The sequence below is a fragment of the Lates calcarifer genome, linkage group LG24, assembly GCF_001640805.2.
Source record: "Lates calcarifer isolate ASB-BC8 linkage group LG24, TLL_Latcal_v3, whole genome shotgun sequence".
NCBI classification, from domain to species: Eukaryota; Metazoa; Chordata; class Actinopteri; family Centropomidae; genus Lates; species Lates calcarifer.
This window is the reverse complement of record NC_066856.1, coordinates 7,733,630-7,757,483: the sequence shown is the minus strand read 5'-3', so window position 1 is coordinate 7,757,483 and position 23,854 is coordinate 7,733,630. Positions and strand designations below refer to the sequence as shown.

The window sequence follows — 23,854 nt, the reverse complement described above, 5'->3', positions numbered from 1 at the left end:
TACTACCACAAGAGGGCAGACAAAATTAAGACATTGAGAGATGCTTTCCTGAGCTTGAGCAAATGACTTGCTTGTTTACAATGTTCAACCCATATGTCATCTGAAACTAAAAGTTGTTTATCGTTTTATTATCAGTTATTTAGAACCTATTATTATAAAACACATTCAAAAGTAATAATAATTTTTGGCAATTAATTATAGAACTCAAATCACTGTTTGAATTTAAATGCATTATTTAAGGTGCCTAACAGGAGGTAAAAATAACTGGTTGTAAATCAAACCAAATTAAATGCAACACTGGGTTTTAAATAAATGTTCCTTCTTGATATTGGGTGAAGTGCAAATGGTTCTCTGATCAGAGCAGGCAAGGCAGGTCCACAATATTCTATCTTGCTATCATAACTAGGATTCATTATTTAGAGGCTAGGCGAAAGCCACTGTGAAGCTTGTGAAACACAGTTTGGTTTGTACAGCAGCCAGAAAACTATTTCTCACAGTTAAAGAGACACCAGTTCCCTGAGTAGAATATGTCTGTGTGAGAGAGTTGGGCCTATAAAGAGAGGAGGATAGCCAGATTATGAGTCCAGATGTCATTATATGTTGAGCATCTGTATGTTTATCCACCTGGTACACAATAACTCGGCTCTCTAATCTTCTTTAGTTTCTTTAACCAACATCTGATTGATGTGTTCTGTGGCTCTTCAGTGGACGGAACCACACTGGGCGGTTCTCGAGATGACTGACATAAACATGCACTACACATACACAGTCCAAGCACAGGGTTAAGAATAGTCCTGTTAGAATCAGTTAACTACCAGAGGCATCTGTGTGAGTGGTAAACCTCACTCTGTGGGTGTGTGTGTGTTTGTCTTACTCTATTTGAGGGCTTGAGGGGTCCAACAGATTTGCTGGGACCAAACAAATTATATGGCTGTTGGGCTAAGACTTGGTTTTGGGGTTAGGGGTAGAATTAGGTTAGGGTTAGAGTTAGGCTAAGGGCTCTGTGTTAGGTATTCAGTCGTGACGGTTAAGGTTAGGGTAAGGGGGCTAGGGAATGCAATGTCAATGACTGATCCCCACAGAGACAGCTATACAAGCATAGGGTCAGGGTACGCAAATCTTCCACTGCAAATTAAAATGTAAATCCCCATCTCCTTCCAGTAATCTTAACAAACTGCTCACCTGTCAACAGTCTATCCATCTGTAGGCATAACTGATTTACACTTTACACCACAGTCTGCAGTCTGTATCACAGTTTATATCTAAATTGACAAATGCTGGAGGACATGAGAAAAATGTGGTGTTCCTTGTAAAAATGGAGCAAACACACACTCCAACTTACCAGTCTCTCCACCTCCTGCTCACGTAATCTCTCCTCTTTTTGGCGCTGATGGTAGTCAGTTAGTTCCTCCTTCCCACTCAGGGAGCTGATACTCCCCCTTCTTTCCCTGAACCCCCCTGGTGGAGTCACTCCTGCCTTTCCGAATGATAGTCTCCTCTCTCCCAAACCCATCCCAGATTCCAGTCCTGCCTTCCCAAAGGACGACCTCCTCTCTTCAAGACCAAGCCCTGGTGCACCAGTGAGTTCTAGATCTACACCTCGCCTCTCCTTGTCCCCAAAAGATACCTCTATTCCTTGGGAGACTCCCTGGCTCACCAGCCGTTCCAGGTCTGGAGGGCTGGAACTTGTAGAACTGATGGAGGCCACAGAACTAGAAGAAGTTAGGCTGAGTTTTTTGGCCACACGAGGGGAAGAGGAGCTCCCTGTTCTAGATGGGATGGTTACATCAGGTGGGCTTGTTGTGGGGGGGGTGGTAGAGGACAAGTTCTTAGTAGAGGAGAGGGAGATAGACACAACACCCTCTCCCTGAGCTGTAGTCTGGATTTGATTCCTGTAGGAGGCATGCTGGGTAGAGATAGGAGAGTTGTGGTTGAGGTCAGGGCTGGCATTCTGGCTGTTGTTGTTGTAATGGTCTCTACTAAATTTGTAACTCCCAGTAATATCAGATCGGCGTGGGGGCAGCGTCGACAAGGTCAGCATTCTGTTGTTGTTGTCATGAGGAGATGGGGAGGGGCATAGGCGTGGCAGCGAGCGGCTGTGCCCTCCTCCCATCATCCCACTCAGCGAGCCTGCTGAGTATTTCCTGGTTCGACTGCTGGGTGATGGCTCCTGGTTTCCACAGCTACGACGTCCTAGACGGGGGCTTGAGGGCATGCTGGCTGCACCTCCTGCTGATGGAGTATGGGTTGAGGAGGAGGGAGGAAGAGAGAGGAGGGTGCTATCGCTGCCAGCAACAGAAGTTGACGAGCCTCCACCATTCCATGTGGACAGTAAAGGAGAGGAGCCCTGGTTGTGTGGCCGCCGGCTATCACTAACGCCAGCTGAGGTCCGGGAGGCCAGGAAAGAAGTAGGATCAGATCGACGTCCGGGGGAAGGAGGGGGGGCAGATTTCAAAGACAAGGGTGGACGATCTGAGCCGTAGAATCGCCTTGCCTGTTCCTGATAGGCTGATGAGGATGTGGCAGGACTCGTGATGGGTGTGGTGGGAGGAGACTGAGAGACAGAAAGTGGAAAAGCATACAATATTAGAAATACTAAAAATGCTGGCTTAATATGTAATGCACATAAAATAGTCTTAATGACAGATGTAGATGAACAGACAGAAATACACAGAGAAGACAATGGCATAGCTTTAGTAGATTTATGCTAATGACAATCTTGTGTTGCCAGATGAATACTGTAGTAGAGCCCAAGATAATGGCCTGGTTGGCCATGTTTGGTCTCACCCTGGTAAGTCTAATTTAGCCCAAGACAAACCACACAACCTTCACAAACCCTGCAAAAGTGTGCTATAGAAAGCAGGATAATAAACCCTGCAGTGGAGCTAAATGATGGCTGACCTGTGTCACGCTGAAGTAGGAGGGGTTAGCATTCCCATTGGCTCTCAGGCTGTTCTCCAGGGCAATCTTCTTGCGCTGCAGGGTGTCCATCAAGTCCCGGAGCTCAGAGGCTGATCGCATGCCCCTAGCACTGCTGGTGCCGCCCGCCACCGCATAGCTATAGTCACTGCTAAACTTAAGGTAGTCTGGATGGGAAGAGAGATAAAATACAAAAGAATAAATAAATGGATAACATGGTAAAATGTAGATACACAAATACAATTGAAAATTCATGGGTAAGAGAAAGGATGATGAAACAAAGTAGAACAATGAGAGAAACTGTGTGTAAAGACAAAACAAAATGATAGGGCAAATACAAAACAGACCCTATTCATACAAAACACTGGAATACTGGAATAAGCCTTCAGATGTATAAAGAGATGGATGGACATTACATGTTTTCTGGCCAGTCTGAAGAAAAAACAATCAGCAACAGAAAAAGAAGAAGGGAGAAGAAGTAAAAGTAGGAGGGTCAAAGAAACCACAAATACACAATAGAGGAAATGGAAGAGAAGAAGAGAGAAGTTGTATGTGTACCTGAAGCTCCAGCTATTCACAAATGGGGCCTTTGGCAGAACAAACCCAACCCAAACAATCTACAATTGGCAGCATATCCCCCAGAATAGGAGTCACCACACACACACACACACACACACACACACACACACACACACACTGTATGCAAATACACACTTGCACAAAACCATCCATCTCATCCAAGACAAACAGTTTAACTCCAACTCAAGTTCAGTTCCTTAGTATAGGATTTGGGGGAAATGAAAAAGACCACAAAAATATTCTGGAACACCCTCAAGAGGCCCCCCCACCCCCGCCCTTCCAAAAGCCTTTTATTTAAAGCAGTTTCAACAGTGAGGGGGTCTTTTTCCAAGCCTCAACTAAGTTTTTACTTCCTCCCTGCTAAATTTAACTAGATCGAGATATCAGCCAATTTTTTTTTTTACTAAATAAAATACTGCTAAGATCAGTATAGGTTATTCTGATTGATAGCTCTAGTTGAATTTTGCTATAAAGAATTCCAAAAAAACCCAATTCCTAAATATTATCCTGCCATCACAAATGCAGGTAAAAACACTTGGGTGGGGGAAAGCAATGTGTGAGAAACCTGTACCCATTTTTTTTAATAATCTGTGGTATTATGTGGAAAAGGAGCTACTACAATGTTCAAGCTTAGACCACCCAGCGTTTAACTGCCACACACGCCCACACACAAAATCTATAGCCCTGCCTGGGAGAAACACACAAAATGTGTATGCTGCATGCGTACATATGCCAAGAGTGCACCTATGTGTTAAAGAATTTAAGCATGTGTGAATATTTAACTACTCCTGCTTAGATGAGTTGTATTGTGAGAGAAACTAGAGCACCTAAAAGAGCACGTCATAGCCGAATATAAGCCTGAGAAAATGTCAAACCTTACATGGTGGAGAGAAATGGGGCAGAAAATGAAAGACATCATAAGATCTAGAAACACACACACAGACACAGACACACACACACACGCAGGGTGTTTGTGTCCATACATGGGCAGATTTATACTGGAGGCCTGGCGTGCATCAGCTCTCCTCTATCGTGACTATTTTTTTCTATGCCCAGCCACTCTTTCTTTGTTTGAGTCTTCACTTTAGGTGCACATGTCAAAGTGTGAGTCTTGGCAATCTGAAGGGTAGTGGTAAAAATTTGGCTGTGTGTGTGTGTGTGTGTGTGTAGAAGATGTTAGTTATTTCTATGAAAACATCATAGAAGCTGGGGGTGGGGCTCTTTTAAAGAGCGAGGATTCCACTGATTATGGGACACACACACACACACACACACACACACCTTGCTCACAGCCCGATCAATCACTGAGGAGAAAACAGTCCAGCTGAATCACCATGGCAATGGAGGGGCACCAGATGACAAAAACATTCCATTATGCTGTGAATTTAAGTTTTAACATGTGTATGACACTGACAGCATGTATTTAGGAAAACATATGAGGGGGTTGAGAGAAATACCTGCCCCCACCCCAACCCATTTCTCTTTCTGACACATACAGACACACACTCAAGACTAACATCCAAACCTCACATGCCTGTCAGGGTCATGTCCTGCTGTAACTTTAAGATTTTTGCAGGGGAAGATGCTATATCAGGAGAAGAAGCTGATGAGGTGACTAAAGGTGGAGAAGAGGTGAAGACCAGTTGAGCAAGAATGAAAGCAGAGAAGGTGGGAAAAAAAGACGGCGACATGGCACAACAAAGGCAGAGTGGAGGAACAAGGAGAAAAGAAGTGCATTTCAGGGGTCAGGGAAGAGTTTTACTAAACTCTCTGTATGTGTGTGTGTTTACCTGTGTTGTAGGCTAAAGCGGACACAGGGCTCTTTTGTGGAAGCATGCTCTTCATTCTGCTTGCCTCCTCGGGATGGTTGAACCGGAAGAAGTAGGATTTACCCAGACACAGGGAATAACCTGGAAAGACAACATACAGAAAATAAGATGAAACTAGAATTCCCTAAGACAAAGGATGAGGAATCTACAATTCAGCAGAGTGGAGTAAAAAGAGTAGGACGTAGACTCAGTGCTGGGTCAAAAAAAGTCAATGTAATCAAGTAAATCTTGGCATTTGAGACAGTATGGCACAGACAGAAAAAAACATAATCATGAAGAACACAAAACAAAGTACACCCTGGTTATAAAAGTATTAGGAAAACACCATACACTATGTATGAAGAGATAGTCATAAGTATAGCTTTAAATTAGTATGAGCCTGGAATATTTATTCACAGCCAGACACACACTTGCACATGCTTGCACACAGCCGGCAATTCCAGACCACAGTGTTTACTCTGGCCATCAATTAAGCTGAGAGAGCCAGGTATTAAACAAGATGTCAGGGTCACAACCTCTGTAATACACACAGCCAGCCACAGCTGTCCAAATACTTCTTCAGAAGGGAAGGGAGAGAGACAGCAGTGCTGACACACGCACACACACACACATCAGAAAAGTGAAAATGTAGAGAGATGGCAAGAAAGAAATGAAAGAACGACACTGATGTAGATTTTGAGGACACTGGAGATCACAAGACTGACAAAGAGACAAAGAGCCCCCCCCCTCATCTTTGTCTGTTTGCTCTCTTTATTCTGTCCACCTCCATCCAATCAGATAAGCATTAAAGTAAACCCCCACAACGTTAGCATGTGTGTAAAAGGCTTAAAAAAAAAAAAACACCCCCTTAGTAGCTCCATTACAGTTACATCAGATTCCTTGGACCTGGAGTGAGACACAACCACTGAAGCAAGAGGGGGATAGCGAAAGGGTGAATGGAAAAAGACTGAATGGAAAAATGTCAAGACTGTTTTTCTTTCGTTTCCCTTCTCTCACTCTCATCCCTACTTTCTCATTTTCTTTCTCACACTCCACTTAATGTAGTTTCACGAACACCTCCACTCAAAACACTTTTAACACCCTGATTTGAGATTATAGTTTAGCTAAAAAAGAGGTCATACCTGTCTCGACATTGCCTTAGAGCGTCTAGGGAGCTGATTTCTTTTTTTGCCTTCAAAAGCTGAAATCTCTCAGAATGGGGGGGTGGGGGACCTGAGTGCAGCAGTGAGGTGGAGCTAACACCACACACATATAAAAACAGTGTAAAAAATGTTTAGTCTACACAGCTGAACTGTAAACCTCTCAAATGTACTCATATAAACACGATCTTGCAGGTTTGGCCGCAGACTGTGAGGAAGTGGCATCGTGACAGAGAGATCAAAAGATTTGCCTCACACATGGACGCACAAGTCACTTTGTCAGCTACAGTACAGTGAGCAAAAACTAATAATATGTGTCTCTCAATGCCAGACATGAGTAATGTGACTTCAAACTGCGGTGTATCTGTGTGTGTGGGAACACGTCTTCTAACAGCGTCTGCCTAATGACTCCCAGTAACACTCAGTATTTAGCATAACAGCAAACAAGCATCAACAAAGGCATGCGTGTGCACAAACACACACTTCACTAGCTCTTGTAAAAATCTAATTTCCTTCCCTTGCCATGTGCAACCTTTAAAGTGGAGGGTAAAGTGTGTCACACTGATTTGTTCACAGCCCCCACCCCTACCCTCTTTCTATTTCCACAGCTAACAAATAACTACTAGCTAATCCTCTCCTCCTGTCTATCCCCACATAAGCAAATACTAGCCATATGTTTCTATGTAACAGAGAGAGAGAAAACAAATATGAAGGAATTCAGAAACAGTGTAAAAGTCCACTGTTTCTTTCAGGTACACACACCTGAGGTATTATAGTTGTCCTAACCTTGTCTTGAGCCTTACTCCTTAAATCCATCCGTGATATAAGTACAAGGAAAAACACAGCATCCCATCACAAAACTCTAATCTTAACTTCTTTCACACAGACTTAAATTAAAGCCTGCTGTCCTAAATAACTTTTTTGTGCAAGTTATTTGTGACACACACATGCCCTATCCCCTTTTACACACAGACACCCACACTCACACAAAGACATACCGTCCACAACAATACACATTTAATCTCATTCACGTGTGGACTTGTTTACCAGCAAATTGAGTTTGCCTCCCACGTGGAAGCATGCGACCCACCCCACGCCAATAAATACACGTGCACAGACCCTCTTCAATAACACTAAAACTAGATTTTGGTCTGTATATACATTTATAGGATAATTGAAAGTTTGTGATCTACAAAGTCAGACCTCAGAGTCTTTGAGGACACAGATGTAGGAGCTATATCATGTCTGGAGTCAATTTCAGTCTCTATGTAGATCCGAACAAACCAAACTACGCTCTCACCACAATGTTATGGGAGGGGGAAACTCAAAACTGTTTCTCTGTTTGGTTAACATAAGTGGAGGAACTGCCAAATTGAGACCACTAGGTTAGAATGAAAAATAAACCAATTAGTGAGATCCGACGTTGAATTAGTCAAGTTTGACGTGCTAAGTGGTCACAGTCAGAAAAATTATCCCCCCATTTATTATATCAAAATCTACATATTATTTGAGAAACTGGTCGTCTTCATAATGTTGCTTTGATCCAGAAACTCTGCATGGTACTGAAATAAAGCAGAATTTACTCAGTCGTGAAAAGATGCATACACACACACACAGGTCCCAGTGGGAGTGTAAATTGGCCTCAAAGCCACAAATGAACTCTCTCTGGGGCACAAGGGTCCAGTAGCAACATCGTTTAAAAAACAGACTGGTCTTTCTCAAGGGAGTTGGTGTAGATCAGCTCGGTCACTCATTCGCACTTTTTCACTCACACATTCACACGCATGAACTGGCTCCTCACCGGCTCAGTAGCTATCTTCTCCCTGCTCTATCTCAAATCCTTTTTGCAAAGCATCAATCAATCCACCCACCCAGATTTTCTCAACCATGAGGTGCAAGCTATCAACAAATTCTTATCTGTCAGAAAGGTAAACACAAACTGCCAGCAAAAGATAAATTGCTCATCTATCGTTATTTTTAAAAAGCCCAAATATGCAAAGGGAAAGCAGAAGAAAGAGTTATGAACACAATACATCCAAAACAATGAAGCAGGTTTTGTTTTTCAGGTGTCAGGTAACCTGACCACTCGGCTTGTCTTCATGGCCTTAGGCTAGTTCTCTTTGTCACATGCACTCACACCAGTCTGTGAACCTACCAGCTAATTTGTGACTCCAAGGCATGCACACCAAGGTTATTACCATCAAAGGGTGCAGGCTATATGCAACAATCGACAGGTAGTGATGGAACGCTTCCAGGACTTGGCTACAAATAAGAAATTTAACGTCCAATGCTCCGCGGGCTGGATTGCATTGAGTAGCTGCACTGATTCACTCAAACAATATGCCATGTGAAGCTGTGCTTTGTATTTTCACTGATCTGTAGTGACAGATGGGACTTCATTTGTATTTCTGGCAGCTTCCATTGAAGCTGATGGGATTTTGATTATTTTTTTAGAGGGAAGTCAATAATATCAGCTGTTAAACAAATGCTGTTAATCCTGGCTGGTAAAAGCAGCTTACTCTGCTCATTTAAGTGTCAACTAAGACCATCCTCTAAACAAATGTATTGACTGATGATGATAAGTAGAAAATTCAAGACAGACAACATTGCCAAAGCCGATTAAAGAGCATGTGATGGTGGTTTGAAAACAAAAATCACGAAAGACCTAAGAGTGGTCAGTAATACTGCTATGAAGGTTAATCAGTCATAATAAGAGTGAAAGTGCGACAGGGTGAATTTGGGGGCGTATCAAACACACTCGCATCATGGACAGACTTCCCTTAGCACTTACACAAAGAGGCAAGAAACCAATGTCTACATGATGTAAAGACTTGCTGCCAGTTAGTTAATTAAGTATGAAATGAGCGAGAGACATGCAGACTATTTTATTTATTTATTTATTTTAATTTGTAGGGTACAAGAGTAACGTAGCACAAAATGCAATCAGTACATTGACACAGCAAAATCGTACCAGGATAAACGTAACGCTACTTTGTTACTTTTGTTAAGAGGGTATAACAGAAAGACGTCACATACCTTTTCATTCCCATTCAGTAAACACTCTCTTCAAATCTCCTCCTTTAAAGTCAGATAAATTAATGTAACAAGCCCTCCAGAGAACTTCTAGAGCGAAAAGGGAAAAACAATAACTATAATAGCTACACTCCCGCTGGGCACTGTGTTGCTGTCTGCCTCCCTCCTCAACGATGAAGCGCCTCTTCACCCGTCTTGACTCCGAGTGGAAGAAAGTTCATGGATTTACCATCCACGAGCCTGAGACTGGGACTGTACCACCTTTTGGTAGAAAGGGGTGTCAGGCTCAGAATTTACGGGAACAAACAATTTTAAATACCCTCGAGAAACCCAGTATCACAGTTGCAGTGTATGTACTCAAAATAGCAAGTAAACGAAAAAAGAATCATGAGTGTAAAATATTAAAAACCAAATGTAAACTAAGAGCATAACACGTGATCACCCCTATCTCCAGTTGGTAGATTTAAAGACTATTAGATAGTGAGGTATTTGGTGGACGCCCCCTCTGCTTTTCTTTGTCTACCTACCTATTTTCCTTCTCTTTCTTTGAAATAGTTTGGACCAGTGTAACCCCAAACCAGCTGGATTATAGAAACTGACGAAAAAACCTTGTAAAAACCTGTCGGTTTGATTCTATCTAGACCACAACCTGATTCGTTTAAGAGGTGATTAATCTGACTTCTAAAACAAAACAATAGAGAAGAGGTAGTTAGAGATTTGGGGGTATGTCAGACAGATTGACTGGTTAAAGACAAAGTGAAAGAATTTGGAAAAGAAAGATAACCCTGAAAAGCAAATAAGAAAAAACATTTTTTAGGGAGCGCTTTGCCCCCTAGCCTAAGTCAGGGGTCTGTCCCACTGTTTCTTGTTTCACTCTTTGTTAATTGCAACCATTCAAAACACAATATGGACCCATTGACAGTGTGCCGACTGTGTATGCGCATAGAGAAAGAGAGGAGAAGAGCGGCTATTAGAGCAGCTGTGTTTTGCTCAGTAGCTGCATGGATGTGATTTCTGGGAGATTGACTTTTACACCCAAACTCTACCAACATGTACTGAAAAAAGCATCATGTAAAAATGAATACAAGATGCAATGGATACAACATGCAGAAGCAGACATTATCCTGTTAATAGCTTTTGTAAAAACTGCATTAGAGAGAAAAGATCTGTAGTAGTTAAGACTGCTTGTTTGTCAGTGCTGTTATTGGCACACAATGGTTTTCATTGTCATCATTTCTGTTACTACGCTGTATGAACGTGTTATTATTCTATTCAACGAGTGACGTCTAGCTGTTCCAGTGATTCCAGGTCAAGTCCCAAATACAGAACAGATCACTTCCTAAACATAGCTAATCATCTCCAGACTGCCCTAAAGTGCGTGTGTGTGTGTTTGTGTGTGTGGTTAGACGAACTCAACCCAAAGCATCTGAGACTAGTATATATTCATAAAAGATGTTTACTCTCTCTCTCTCTCTCTCTCTCTCTCTCTCTCTCTCTCGCTTTCTTCATCTCCACACAGTTTTCCAAACCATGCCCTTTTGACTTTTTTTAACCCCTTTATCCTCTCTTTCAGTCCTGGCCGTGTGTGTAGACACACCAAGATGATGTCAATATTTGAATCAGCCAGGCACAGCGGGAAGATAAATAGACTTGTCAATGTTTAACTGAAATGGTCAGGCCACACAGGACACAATGAAAAGGGGAAAAGTGTACACAGAAAGGATGGACACATGGATAAGGAAATGTCAGCGTACTGCATGTTCTATAAAATAAGGGAGAGAATGGAAAAGGAAGGAACGCAGAGTGGAAAAGTGTCACAGAAGGCAAAAACTGTGAAACAGAAGGAGCTGTGCAGATGTGAAAATCCAGGGAAATTGGGAGAAGAGAAAAGAAGAGAGAAGACAGAGATAAACAGATCAAGATACTGGCAGAGAAAAAACAGACATAGGCACGTGGTCAGGTGTGGACAGTCAGATAAGAAAAGAGATACATGCGTGTGCGTGTGTGTGTGTGTGTTTTGCCAGTTTGCTGCAGTCTAATAAAACACAATATGGAGATTACTGTATCCTCTGCAGTTTCTGGAAGCTGTGACTCATTGAAGCAGCTAGCTGTTCCAAACCATGACAAGTTAAACCAAACCAGAGCAGCACACACATGCACTACATCATTCAAAACATATACAAAAAAAAGGAAATACACACACACATATAGACACGCACACACATAGACATATACATCTATGTGAAAATACATGCACACACAAATATACTTCTTGTTTCCATGCTGACTGTTATGACTCATACACACTCTGAAAGGAATGCAGGTTACCACAAACTAACCACTCTCTCTCTTTCACACACACACACACACACACACACACACACACACACACACACACACACACATACACATCCACACACACATACACACCCACCCACCAACCCACCCACACACACTAGTTGTGAAATACTGTAAGTATGAACTAACTGCTCCATGCAATGAAATCAACTTTATTCCACATCTATTCAACTATTGACCAGTAGGTGGCAATATCTCAAAACTTGCATACTGTAGCACTTACCCTGTGTGAGTGGTGTTGGCACAGTGACCTGGACTCCATCCAAACTGCAGAGGTGACCGCAGGGGTCCAGAGTCACCACCCCTCCTGTTATATTGGTAATTAAAAGAGGGCAAGGTTTAAGTATATTTTCAGTTCTTTCTATCCACTTTTAAAACTGTGAGCCACAAGTGAAAGATGACTCCTAACACACTACCAATTTTAATTATGACATACACATGAAGCCTGCTTCATTAAAAAGCGTTTAGTCTGAAAGCTTAGCGTAATAATTATAGAGAATGTGTGGCAAAAGAACATCAACTGTATTAAGAGTGCCATTAATCACTCAGCTTCTCCCAGCTTCTCTTTCAACCACTCAAAACACTGGGCAGAATATATACAGACGGATATCCAGCTAAATAGGTCAATCCCACATTCATCTTGAAACATTATTATTCTTAAAAGATTAGACTTTAAGGATTTATACCAGTGCATTATGGTAATTTCATCTGAGTATGTTGCAATTTTATTATAATAATTCATCTTCTTAAAACAAGATAAAAGACTCTTGAGTTTGTAAGATTATACACTTAAATTCACTAAGATTAAAAGGAGTCATTGGCCCCTTGGCACACTTAGCGGTGTAAAGATGTAAACTGGGTAGCAGTTCTATTACACACTTGCCAGTTCAGAAAAGATACTAGAATTGTGTTATTTCAGAAGCAATTTCGGAGAAAGTTAAATAACACTAACCTTCATTGATGATGAGACAGTGCTCTGCCTCGATGCCAGGCCCCTGGATAGTGATATCTTGAGGAACTGGAGCATCTTCCCGGCCTATGCGGGTCACCCCTGGATCATCAAGAAACACACATGATCAGTAAAATAAAAATATAGACAATATGTAACATTAAAACCAGGCATTTTTATAAGTGAAACTTGAGCTGATACCCAAGTGCAAGTATGTCTTTTTGAACTATATGGGTGGCCTGGGATTAAAGGGGTAGTGCAGTACTATGAATTTTAACTGGTTATCCCTCTTCAGTAGGCACACTGTGGAGAAAAATAGACGCCCAGTTCTCCTAAAATGGCTTGATCACATTGTTGGCATTCCTCTCTGAAATTGAAGGGCACACCAAGATGAGAGATTGCGAAATTGTGTGGCAAGGATTACACAACAAACAATGATAAAATAAAATTTGAAATGTCACAATGCTGACTCTGTGATTACAATCGGCCTTTGTACTGTATTTGTAAGCTTTACCCATCATTTTAATGCCATTTAAACAGTTAATAAAATTACACTTATAGAGAAAGACTTTTAGACAACAGTTAATATTTTGTCATCCTTACTACAGCTGTACTGTTTCAAAAATGTATAAATCCATCCATTTAAAAGGCTAGTACTGACATAATTTTGTCAATGCACTGATCTCATGGCCAAGAGGAGACAAAACAAACTCTGTCTCTCTGCATTAGAAACATAATGAGAGCTTTGTAATCCATGCAAGACACTTTGACTCTACAAGTACATGCAAGTCTCCACTCTAATCCAGCTAAAGACAGACACTTTAATGCTTTTAATTTACTGTCAGTCAATTTGTATTATTATTCCATGTTCTGCAGGCTATTGAATAATAATCAGCTTTACAAGCATATCTGTCAGTTTAATATTTTGTAGATGCTTGTATCTCTGCTCCCATCTCTTCAATATCACGCTTTTGGCCTGCGAACTAGAATAGTAATGAAGCTATGGCACCTGTGGCATGCTGAGCTGATGAATGTATGTGTGTGTTAATGTGTGTGTGCTGTAGGAGGGAGAGGGCGAGTGATACAGGGAGAAAGTGTGAAAGACACCTGTGGATGGCTGATGATAGAGAAAGTATAAACAACTATAAATACACCACCATTATGTCACCAACAGGAAACTTAAATTATATTTTGTGTGTGTGTGTGTGTGTGTGTGTGTGTTTGCATATATATAGTATATCATGTGTGCCAATACTTGCAGGATGCAATTTGTTAAAGGATTATGCAGGGATTTTTAAACCTGGGCCTTATTTTCTGATGTATTTGGGTGTAAATGATAGATCGATCAGTCCATGCAGTAATGGGTAAGAATGGTATACCTGGGAAAAAAATCACGCTGCAATCCAACTGGGCATTTGTCTGGGTCAGAGTACATCCACTAAAAGTGTTTTTGACAGGCTGAAAGTGCCTGAAGACTTAGAAGTGCCTGATTCTCACAGAGACCTTTTAGTTATAGAGTAAGATCTTTTTTGTTTAACAAGAAACTTTGCTACACATTGCTTGCTTAAGTAAAAGTACCACAACAATAACAGAAACAAACTAACATATTAGAAAACAATATATCAATAGTGGACTGATTACAAAGATTTTTGTCCCTATCAATCATTTACATGCAAATACATGGGAAAATACGGCTAAGGTTAAACTTAGCTTGAACTTATTTGAGTACTATAGTCAAATGGAAATATGTGGATTTCAGTCTTTCAGTATATGTTGGAGTGGGTGCTTTCATTCTGTGTAGGTAAGTGGGACAATTCTCATTCCCAAGGAAAATAAAGAGAAATAAGCAGGGATTCAGATGTAGCAATTTAAATATGGATTTTCCTCTGTGGGAGGAAATAGTGTTGGCTCTATTGTGACCCAGCACAGTGTATCGCTTTCCCCTGTCACACCCTGTGCAGTAACCATGGAAATGAAGTGATGGGAGGATAGAGAGAGGGGAAAAGGAGAAAAGAAGTAGAGCATAAAAGGCAGGTAAACAAAGCAATGAGGGAGGGATAAAGAAGGGACTGGTAGTTTTGCATGACTGGTGAGAAATTACATTTAAAGATTCTGTGATCCATGACACTGGTGAGGTACATGAAGATGGATGGCTGCTGAATGACCTGCTAATCCTACTCCAAGGAGTATGTATTCCTATACAGCATGTGTGTTACCTTCCTTCAGGGGCAGCAGAGTGATTGCCACGCTCAGCCTCCCGCTGCCCAGGCTAACCAGATGAGGCGTAGCTGTCTGGACCTTCAACCCCTTCCCTGTGTCGATCAGATCCAGAGGTGGAGACTACAAGCATCAGTCAGAGTGGAAAGGTCACTTTAGCACACAGTTTATTCATTCAGCACATTAACACTTTAAAGGATTCTGCAGAATAATTCACCTTTAAATTAAGGGTTTCGAAATATTGTGCTATAATTTCTTGATGAATGACATAGCATGCGATTGTGTGGGCATATTTTCTCACCTTGGGTTCAACTGGGGACATCTGGTCTGACTCTGGTTGGAACAGCATCTCAGAGTCCTGCAGTAAGGATGCAGAAAAAAAGCAAATCATGTTAAGTGGCCATGCTTAAAGTGGTAGCGTACACATGCAGGAACACAAATACTGTATACATGTAAGCAAGCGCAATGTAGGCATGCAAGAGTAGAGTCACACAAGTACACAAAAGCTCCACAGATGCACAGATGATCATGCACATATGCAGTTGCACTCAGTTACACACAAAGAAAAAAAAAAAACAACTGTGCATGGCATGCTCAGTTGCCACATGAGAGGAACTCTCCATGTGAAAGTGTTCCAAGGGGAAAATACCACACACACACACACACACACACACACACACACACACACACACACACACAAAAGTTGGTTTGCAGTGGGAAGAACGGGCAGAAATGTTCCATGAAAACACCGTTCCCACGACTTGCTGGCTAATGCCTGGCATCACAGAGCCTGGCACTTTGAATGCGCATGTGTTTGTATGTATGCGTAAGAGAGAGAGAGCAACATGTGAGGTGTATGAGGTAAGCAGGTTTGCATACACATGTAAGTCACTGTGTGTGTGTGTGTGTGTGTGTGTGTGTGTGTGTGTGTGTGAGAGACAGAGACAGGAAGAGAGCACATGAGATACAAGACCATCAAACAACAACTTAAGATCATAATACCTGATCATACCATCTCAGTATGATTATGGTTTTGCAAATTCAGAGTCACAAAACCTTTGATTTTGGCATTTTTTCACACACCCACCTCTAGGGTGATGACTAGTTTCATTCTGTATTAACTGACAGTGAAGTCCTTCATAAAGATAACTTCAAGGGGTGGGAATATTAAAGAAGCAGTGAGAAAACTCTGAAGTAGCAGGGCAAAATTAAACTGGAATAAAAGGGAATGAATGCTGAACTAGAAATAGGAATTAAAACAGAATGAAAAATGAAATAAAATCAAAAAATGCCTCAGTGTGTGTGTTTGAGTAAACACGCTCAGATCCGGTGCCAAGGACAACCCCTGCCTTACCCTACAATTCGAAAAAGCCAAAAACAGTCTTGCTAGCTTCTTTTAGTGTGTGCATAAACACAGATTCCCAGGCAAAAACACATGCACACACGTCCAGATGGATGAGTGAAATCCTTCTCACCACAACGCAGATGATTACAGCATATGGGAAACCACCCCAACCACATCTCCTTTTTGCACCTTCTGTCACCTCTTTCATTATTTTCTTTTCTTTCTCCTTGTTATCCTCCCCACAGTTTTTACAGTTAATACCTTTTTTTCAAATTTCCTTTATTTTCCTTACTGTATTTCTTCAACAGTTTTTCCACCAACCCCCCTTGTCTTCTTTTCTCTCTTCTCCTACTTCTGTACTTTCTCCTTGTTGTAACTCTCCTTATGTTACTATCCTCCCTTTTCCTTTCTTTCCTCCAATCACCAGCAGAGGAAGCGCAAATCAAAGTCAGCGCCATACCACTTCCTGTAATTCAGTGCCAGCTTCCTTTCTGTGGTCACTTCCTTTGCTTTGCTTTGACACCCTTATTGCCTCTAAAAACACTTACACAATACCCTTATAACCCCTACACACACAGACACACAAATATCCACAAATAAAGTCACACATCACCTCTTTTTGTTATCACTTGAAGATATGAGGCCCCGCATTCCACTGATTTTTTTTTTTTTTTTTACATTACTGGTGTAGACAAAGCAAACACACCATGTATGATGGCAACATCAGCTAGACCAGTGTTAGGTAGACAAGATGAGAAATGGAGGTCAAAGTCAAATTTCAAAGTTCAGGAGAGACTGTTTTGACCATAGTGACAAGGCTTTTCTCTCCTCTTTTTCTCCTCCCCTTTCCTTCCTGTATCTCCTTTCCGGCCTCCTTGACTCTCCTCTTCCCTCACAAATAGCCTCTGCCTTCTTTACTCCATTGTTCCTTCTCTTTGTGTCTGTGTTGTTCTCTTTCTTTCTATACCCCAGGTGAGCTCCAGGCTGGGCAGGTCGAGACAAGTCTTTGGCCTTGTGCTCCAGTTAAAGCAGAGCGGTGAGGCGTGTCAAGCCCCCTTCTAGATTTCCAGATTCCAGCTTTGGCATCCTAAAGTTCTCCTCAGTCTTAGACCTAAACTCAAAACCCGATGCTATCAGGCCCTGGATGGTGTAGGTACTTGTGGGTATATGAAGGTTAACACATGATGCACATGTAAAGACCTCTGCTTTTATTTCCCCTGATCTTTAAAGCTGCTCTAATAAATATTTTAATATTGATAACAGATTAAATGACATGACCCACATAAAATTATGAATAATTCCTAATAATCATTCAACTCTGCTGTTCCTCCTGCTAAAACCATTCTATAAATTCCACGAGTCATGTGCAGAGTTCCAGATCTCAATAGATCAAAACGAACTCCCCTTGGACTATAACATAGACGAAACAGCAGAATATGAGTGTTTTGCTAGTGGAGGCTTCTCAGATAGTAGCTGAAACTGGAATGGAGTCCATGGAGCGGACAAGAGGCCTTGTTCCCTATTCCTGACTACTTGAATGACATGGACAACGAGTCAGGGGGACGTGAGGAACAGGTGGTTGTTTAGGTAAAGATGGCGAAGCCTCAAGTTTAAAATCCATCGCAATAAGGAGGATTTGACCGAAATCACCATACATTGTTTGTTCTAGAACCTCTCCATGGTGATGGGTCAAAAGGTAAGTCGGCTGTGAATGTGAGAACAGGAATGAAAGACACAACTAGAGAGATGAGGAAAGAATGTAGGGAGGATGGCTGTAATAGACATAGCCAACAGACATATCTACCCAGTCTCTGGGAAAAGGGCTGAGTGAAACTATTATCCAAAGATGATGGTAGATAGTAAAAACGCAAATAAACTCTGGAATCTACAAGTCGGTTTCGGTGTCCTCTGTTAAGACCTTTGTAGCATCTTGCAGCTCACTGTTCTGGTCTGTTTCAGTCCAAAGATATACAAGCTGGGTTACTTGTTGATTCTAAATTGTCTAAAGTTGTGAATGGTTGGTACATTTTTCCAGTTATAGGAAAGTTGCCCTGACTTTCTGACTTTATCTGCCCTGACAGGCAGCCCCGACCTACTTTCAATACCTGTAAATCCTAAATCTGGTGTACACCAAAACTAGCCCTTTAAATAATTGGAGACTCATTAAAACAACTTTGTAAATAAACAATGGTTTTAAATCCACGAGCATTCAAGTAGAGACGGAGCAATCTGTCTCTGCTCTTTGATCCCATCTGTAGAACAGCTGAGTCTCCCCAAAAATTCTTTGTTTACCCACATCTGGAGACAGAGATGGAGGGCAGAGACAAGGCGAGAGATATATGGACTGATGGAAAAAGGGAAAGTGATGGAAAATCGAGACAGGGCTCATAAAACAAGACGGAGGATCCTACATTCTCGGACCGTTTCATCTTATTCTTTCATTTTCTTCATCCTCTGCTTTCATCCCCCTGTCTGTTCCCTCTTTCTCTTCTGTATTTCCTCTCCATCTGTTTTGTCTTTTCCTCTGTTTCAGTTATCTTCTGTATCATTTTTGCTGTTTGTTTGTGCTGCATTCTCATGTCTCATCTCCCATTGTTGTTAATGTCACTGATTTGGAACATATTTTTTACGTGTTGGAATCTAGTTGGAATCATTGGGCCACTTGTGTGTGAGTGTGTCTGGTTTTATACACTTTGTTTCATCTGTTAGTTCTTGAGTTAAGTCTTCAGTTTGACAGTTGAGATGAAAGATGCTAGGCTTGGCTATTAAGACAGGGGAACCAACAATCATCAGTATTGTTCTTTACTTTTAACACAGGTATTCGATGTTGGCCACCTGCTTCCTGAGTGCACGCGGCTGCTTTATTGAAGAAGCTTACACTGGGCCTGAGGCTAAGGGATGTTTTGAAGCAGGGAGCCCCTCAGGATGATGGCCATGAGCTGGGGTATGAACTTGACCGACTAATGAACCGAGGATGGGAATAATGATGGAGAGGCTGTTTTTGCAAGCAGCTTATTACATTGTTACATTTTATGGTTCTATGACCTCTTGACAACATAAGTTTCCATTCAAGTGACAAAGCCCTCTAGTAGCCATAGTTATTATGACAGGAGCAAAGGAGGAAGTCTGGCGAATTTGTTATGTAATGACAAAGTCCATATGGTGAGGAGGTGGGGGTGGATGGATGGTTTGACGGAACACTGGACTGAAAACAAGTGATTTCTGTGAATTGCCGTTTTCAACCACCAGTCAACCTTTTTTAAACCATGACCGCTCCATGACCTTAACCATTACTGTAAGCATGACAATACTTATTTTAACCCAAACCACAATCTTTCCCAAAACCTAACCAAGTTGTGTTTATGTCTAGACCTAACCAAACCTTTACTACAGCTCTTTCACATTATAAAAGGGTTAGTTATTTATTTTTGTACAGTTTTCAACCGTGGCATAAGTCCTGCTGCTGCAGGGGTGCTATGCACATGGTCATTCAGGTTGTTGGTTAAGTTGGCTGCCAACCTGCTACAGAAATAAAATTTGGCTGGTTTCATTTGCAAAAGATATTTTTTGCAAAGACAACAAAACATCAGGGGTCCCTTACATTATTGGTCAGCATGGAGAAACGTGTCATAGGAGGCAAGGAAACTCATGCTACACATGCTAGACTTTTCATCGAGGTGTTGCGGAGCTTCCTAGACACCACATCGCTGCTCTTCAGTTGTGTCACACTACAGGCTCTGTTGTTATGTTGTGTTCATTTTCGGGCCTGCAGCTGGAAATTTGCGAGCCACGACAACGCCATGTCACGATCAAGCTGAATCAGACCTTAGAGAACCAATGATTTCCAAAATGCTGGTGTTGCGAGCAAATGTTTGTGATGCAATACTAAATAGTTTATATGTGCTTGTGGAATATCAGTGAAGTTGATCTGTATTGTACAGTGTTCATATTCATGTTTGGGTGTCATCATACATGTCTGCTCCATGGTTTATCAGTATCCCCATTCCCCAGACTGTTGAAATGTGAGTAAAGAGTCTCCAGGTTATCACAGGATCTCCTTTCCCTTTGCCTTCATCTCTTTCTTTTCGTTGATACCAAGCAAAATCAAGTCTTCTCTTCTCCTCTTATTTGATCTCACTCTCACCTTTGTTCATTTATTTTCAAATATTACCTGTGTTTCATCTCTTCTTTAAGTTTTGCTATGTCTTGCTCCTTTCCTATCCTTGCTTAGTTGCACTCTTCTTTCTGACTTTATCTCTCTTTTCCCCCATCCCTCGTCTCTCACTAACATCCCCTCCCCTTACATTCCAGCATTACGTTCTTCTCCTCCCACCTGACAAAGCCAGTATTGTATCACAGATGCTGTTTAATATGGAGTCCTCCACTCAATGGCCTGCATATGGAGCAACTCATAGGGCTAAATCTCTTCTCTTCACTACACACTCTGTTTTGTCTGCAATAATGTCTTCAACAGGACTTTAATTAGTTTAATACATGCCTTAGACATGCACACACACACACACACACACACACACACAACATAGATGATAACACACACACAACATGGACATTAACAACAATACACACACACACATGCACACACACAAATGTAGGCTATAAAACACAGCACTTCTGAGTCACTGAAACCATGAGAAATGCTGTTTCTCTAAACTCTGTAAGCTGATTAACACAACTTGACCTTGAACCCTCGATAACGCACAACAAAACATCCACCAGCATTGTTCTCCAAATCAAACTCTCTCACACTTTTCTATGATTTACCAAATGCAAGGTCTTCACAGGAAAGAAAGTCCATTGTTTTTGCAGCTGACTCAGAGTTTGAGGAAATCTAACTCAAATTTCTATTGAGGGTGTGTGAGCGTGTGCGTCTCTGAAAAAACCCAGATTACCTTAACTGCCATGCAAGGGATCAACGGATGTTTGGGTTTCCTCTGGGCCAGATATGACAGAGAGACAAGGAGGGACAGTGAGATGGAAGAGGGATACGTAACCAGCATTAGTCACATGGCTCACACGGTGAAATGAACTGTGACTGATAGAAAAGAAACGAGGAAAGCAGAAAGATGGAATTTGAGATAACAAGAGAAGCAAACTGAGCCTGTGGGGGAGACTGGGAGACAAAAGAAAAAGAAAGAAAAGAAATTAATGGAGGACCAAAAAAAAAAAAAAAAAGTTTCCCCAAGTTGCACCACTGGACTTCAAATAAAAAGCGATCCTAAACTGCAACAATGACACCCTGAACCATGCATTTACCCTCATAAATCAACATTAAACTTAATATCCAAAGATCTATTAATACTCTTACTCTCTCTGTGCAAACCAAGCTGTTTTCTCCCACCTTTTGCAACTGACACATGCATGGTGAACACATGCTGGAGGATTTCCAGTTTGCACAATGCTACATCAAAGTAAATACCACTTCTAAATATAACTTATAAGATGAATTTAATGTGTTGCAGCTATCAAACTAACAGTGAATAGTGAATAGAGTATTCATGTCCGAAAAGATGAAAGTGCTGTTGCATCTGGGTAAATTCTGTATATGCACACACACCACATAGCAGATGTTTTCACTCTGGTATCAGTCCAGTAGTCAATAACAACATATGTAAGTTGAGTCCTCATGACGGAACAGTCGCATCCTCCTGCTTTCCTCATCATGGCCAGAGCCAGCTTGACAGGTATCATGGTTTTAACATTAGCTGAGCATTCAGATGCATTTCAACCCCCCCCCCATAAATGAATCCTTGAACATACAGCAAGTTTGAATTTGACTAAAATCTCTGATGTTACATCCTCTGTGGCAAGTTTTTTTTTTTTTTTTTAAACGTTTCACTGTTCTAAAGATACACACGAGACAGATGTGTTGCTATCTGTAAAGTGCTGTGGTCGGACCCACCAAAGACTAATCCACAATCTAATAATATTCTATCCAAAATAGATATCAAAGATACACACTTGACCACTCGGCCACAAACATACCACAGAATACATATTTTTTCATCTATACTTACAGATATGAGTATGGTAATGGTAAGACTAAAATCTCTGATGTTCCTTGGTCTGAGTTCTTAAATTTGTTGGTTGGTTTCCAAGTACTTCACTGAACTTACAGGATCAATGGAACAAGTGTAAATTCAACATCTCAGTCATGGAATAATTCAAGTGTGGCCAAAGCTTGCGCCATGGACCGATGGCATCAAAGCCTGATTTGTTTGTGTCAAATGTGGCATGAGGATTGCTCCTATTCACCCATCAACATTAAACATCCTGGTTCTCTTGCGAGTCCTAAAATAAGCCTGTGGTATTCACTACTGACTATGACGGTATTTTTGCAATCGTGGGCGCCTTTATTTCTATACTGGGAACGCTTCATCGGTTGCGCAGAGAGAAATGAAACTTTCTCTGTATTTCATTGGCTGAGCGCAAACTCTATAATTGAAGATTTACCTTACACAAGAGCACAAGAACCAAATGGTGTCAAGCTGAGCTGTGAACTTATATAGACGCGCTTACCATTATTGAAGCGAGATTGACCACTTCTGCCATAGTGCAGAAAATGACGCAAAGTATGTAGCTGCTCCAAGATCCAGGATTATGTCGCCTGAAAAAAAAAAAAAAAACTAAAACAAAACAAACAAAAAAAATAAATAAATAAACTCCTGTCACTTCTTCCGTTTTTGTGGTTAAAGTCTCCTTCTTGACAGCAGATACATTCCCTGTGCCGCATGAGCAACCTCTGGATGTTTAGGAAAGAGTTCTACTCCGATGTCACATCTGACACACACACACACACACACACACACACACTTCAAACATAGCACATGCAAACGTAAAAAGCCGACGGCCCCAGCCAATTGCGACGTGTAGAGGAATGCAACAACAGCTGGAAGTTGAGCTGGACAGGGAGAGAGGGGAGGGAGTCTCTCTCTCTCTCCCTCTCTCTCTCTCTCTCTCACTAACTCACTCACTCACTCACTCAGAGAGCATAGAGTGCAGGTGTTAACAGACCACCTACACTTGACCTCTCATTCTCACTGGCTCAAAGAAAGAAGCCTTCAGGCTGGCAGGGAGAGGAGGACAAAATGAGAGAGGGAGAAGGAGAAAAAAAACAGAGAGAGAGCATTCTTTCAGACCTACTTGGCAGCAATGATAAGAGACCATGATAAGAGGCATGTTTAGCTAATGATATTACAACAGGAATGCAGTCTAGACTCCTTTCACAGAACACAAGCCAGCTGTAATACTGTGGGTTTTGATTCATTCTACATGGAGAGAGATCCAGACTGGTGAGCAAACAGAGTGGGAAAACGCATATCACGCAGCGGGCGGTGATAATGTCGAAAAAGACTCACTTACCCACTACAACAGATGAAGTCATAAACTGTAGTAACATGACAGGCAGGGAAGAACCAACAGTACCTGTCACTACAAAATACACCTTTTAGAACCATGCTTTTCAGCT

At 41.5% G+C, this 23,854-nt stretch overlaps 1 protein-coding gene across 4 annotated transcripts in view; it reads right to left on the bottom strand.

The window, feature by feature from the left end:
* phldb2b (pleckstrin homology-like domain, family B, member 2b) overlaps positions 1-23,409 on the bottom strand; it is a 40,392-nt gene extending 16,983 nt beyond the window's left edge. The window contains exons 1-8 of one of the 4 annotated variants that reach the window (XM_018677591.2): positions 22,906-23,409; positions 15,325-15,381; positions 15,023-15,146; positions 12,810-12,908; positions 12,081-12,164; positions 5,289-5,408; positions 2,902-3,086; positions 1,343-2,554 (exon numbers count right to left, since the gene is read on the bottom strand). In XM_018677591.2, coding sequence (XP_018533107.1) covers positions 1,343-2,554; positions 2,902-3,086; positions 5,289-5,408; positions 12,081-12,164; positions 12,810-12,908; positions 15,023-15,146; positions 15,325-15,381; positions 22,906-22,938 — 1,914 coding nt within the window. In that variant the 5' untranslated portion in view covers positions 22,939-23,409. Of the gene's footprint in view, positions 1-1,342; positions 2,555-2,901; positions 3,087-5,288; positions 5,409-9,502; positions 9,695-12,080; positions 12,165-12,809; positions 12,909-15,022; positions 15,147-15,324; positions 15,382-22,905 lie in introns of those variants that run through there. The other 3 variants (XM_018677594.2, XM_018677595.2, XM_018677596.2) reach the window with 3 other exon arrangements.
* Between the last annotated feature and the right edge of the window lie 445 nt (positions 23,410-23,854).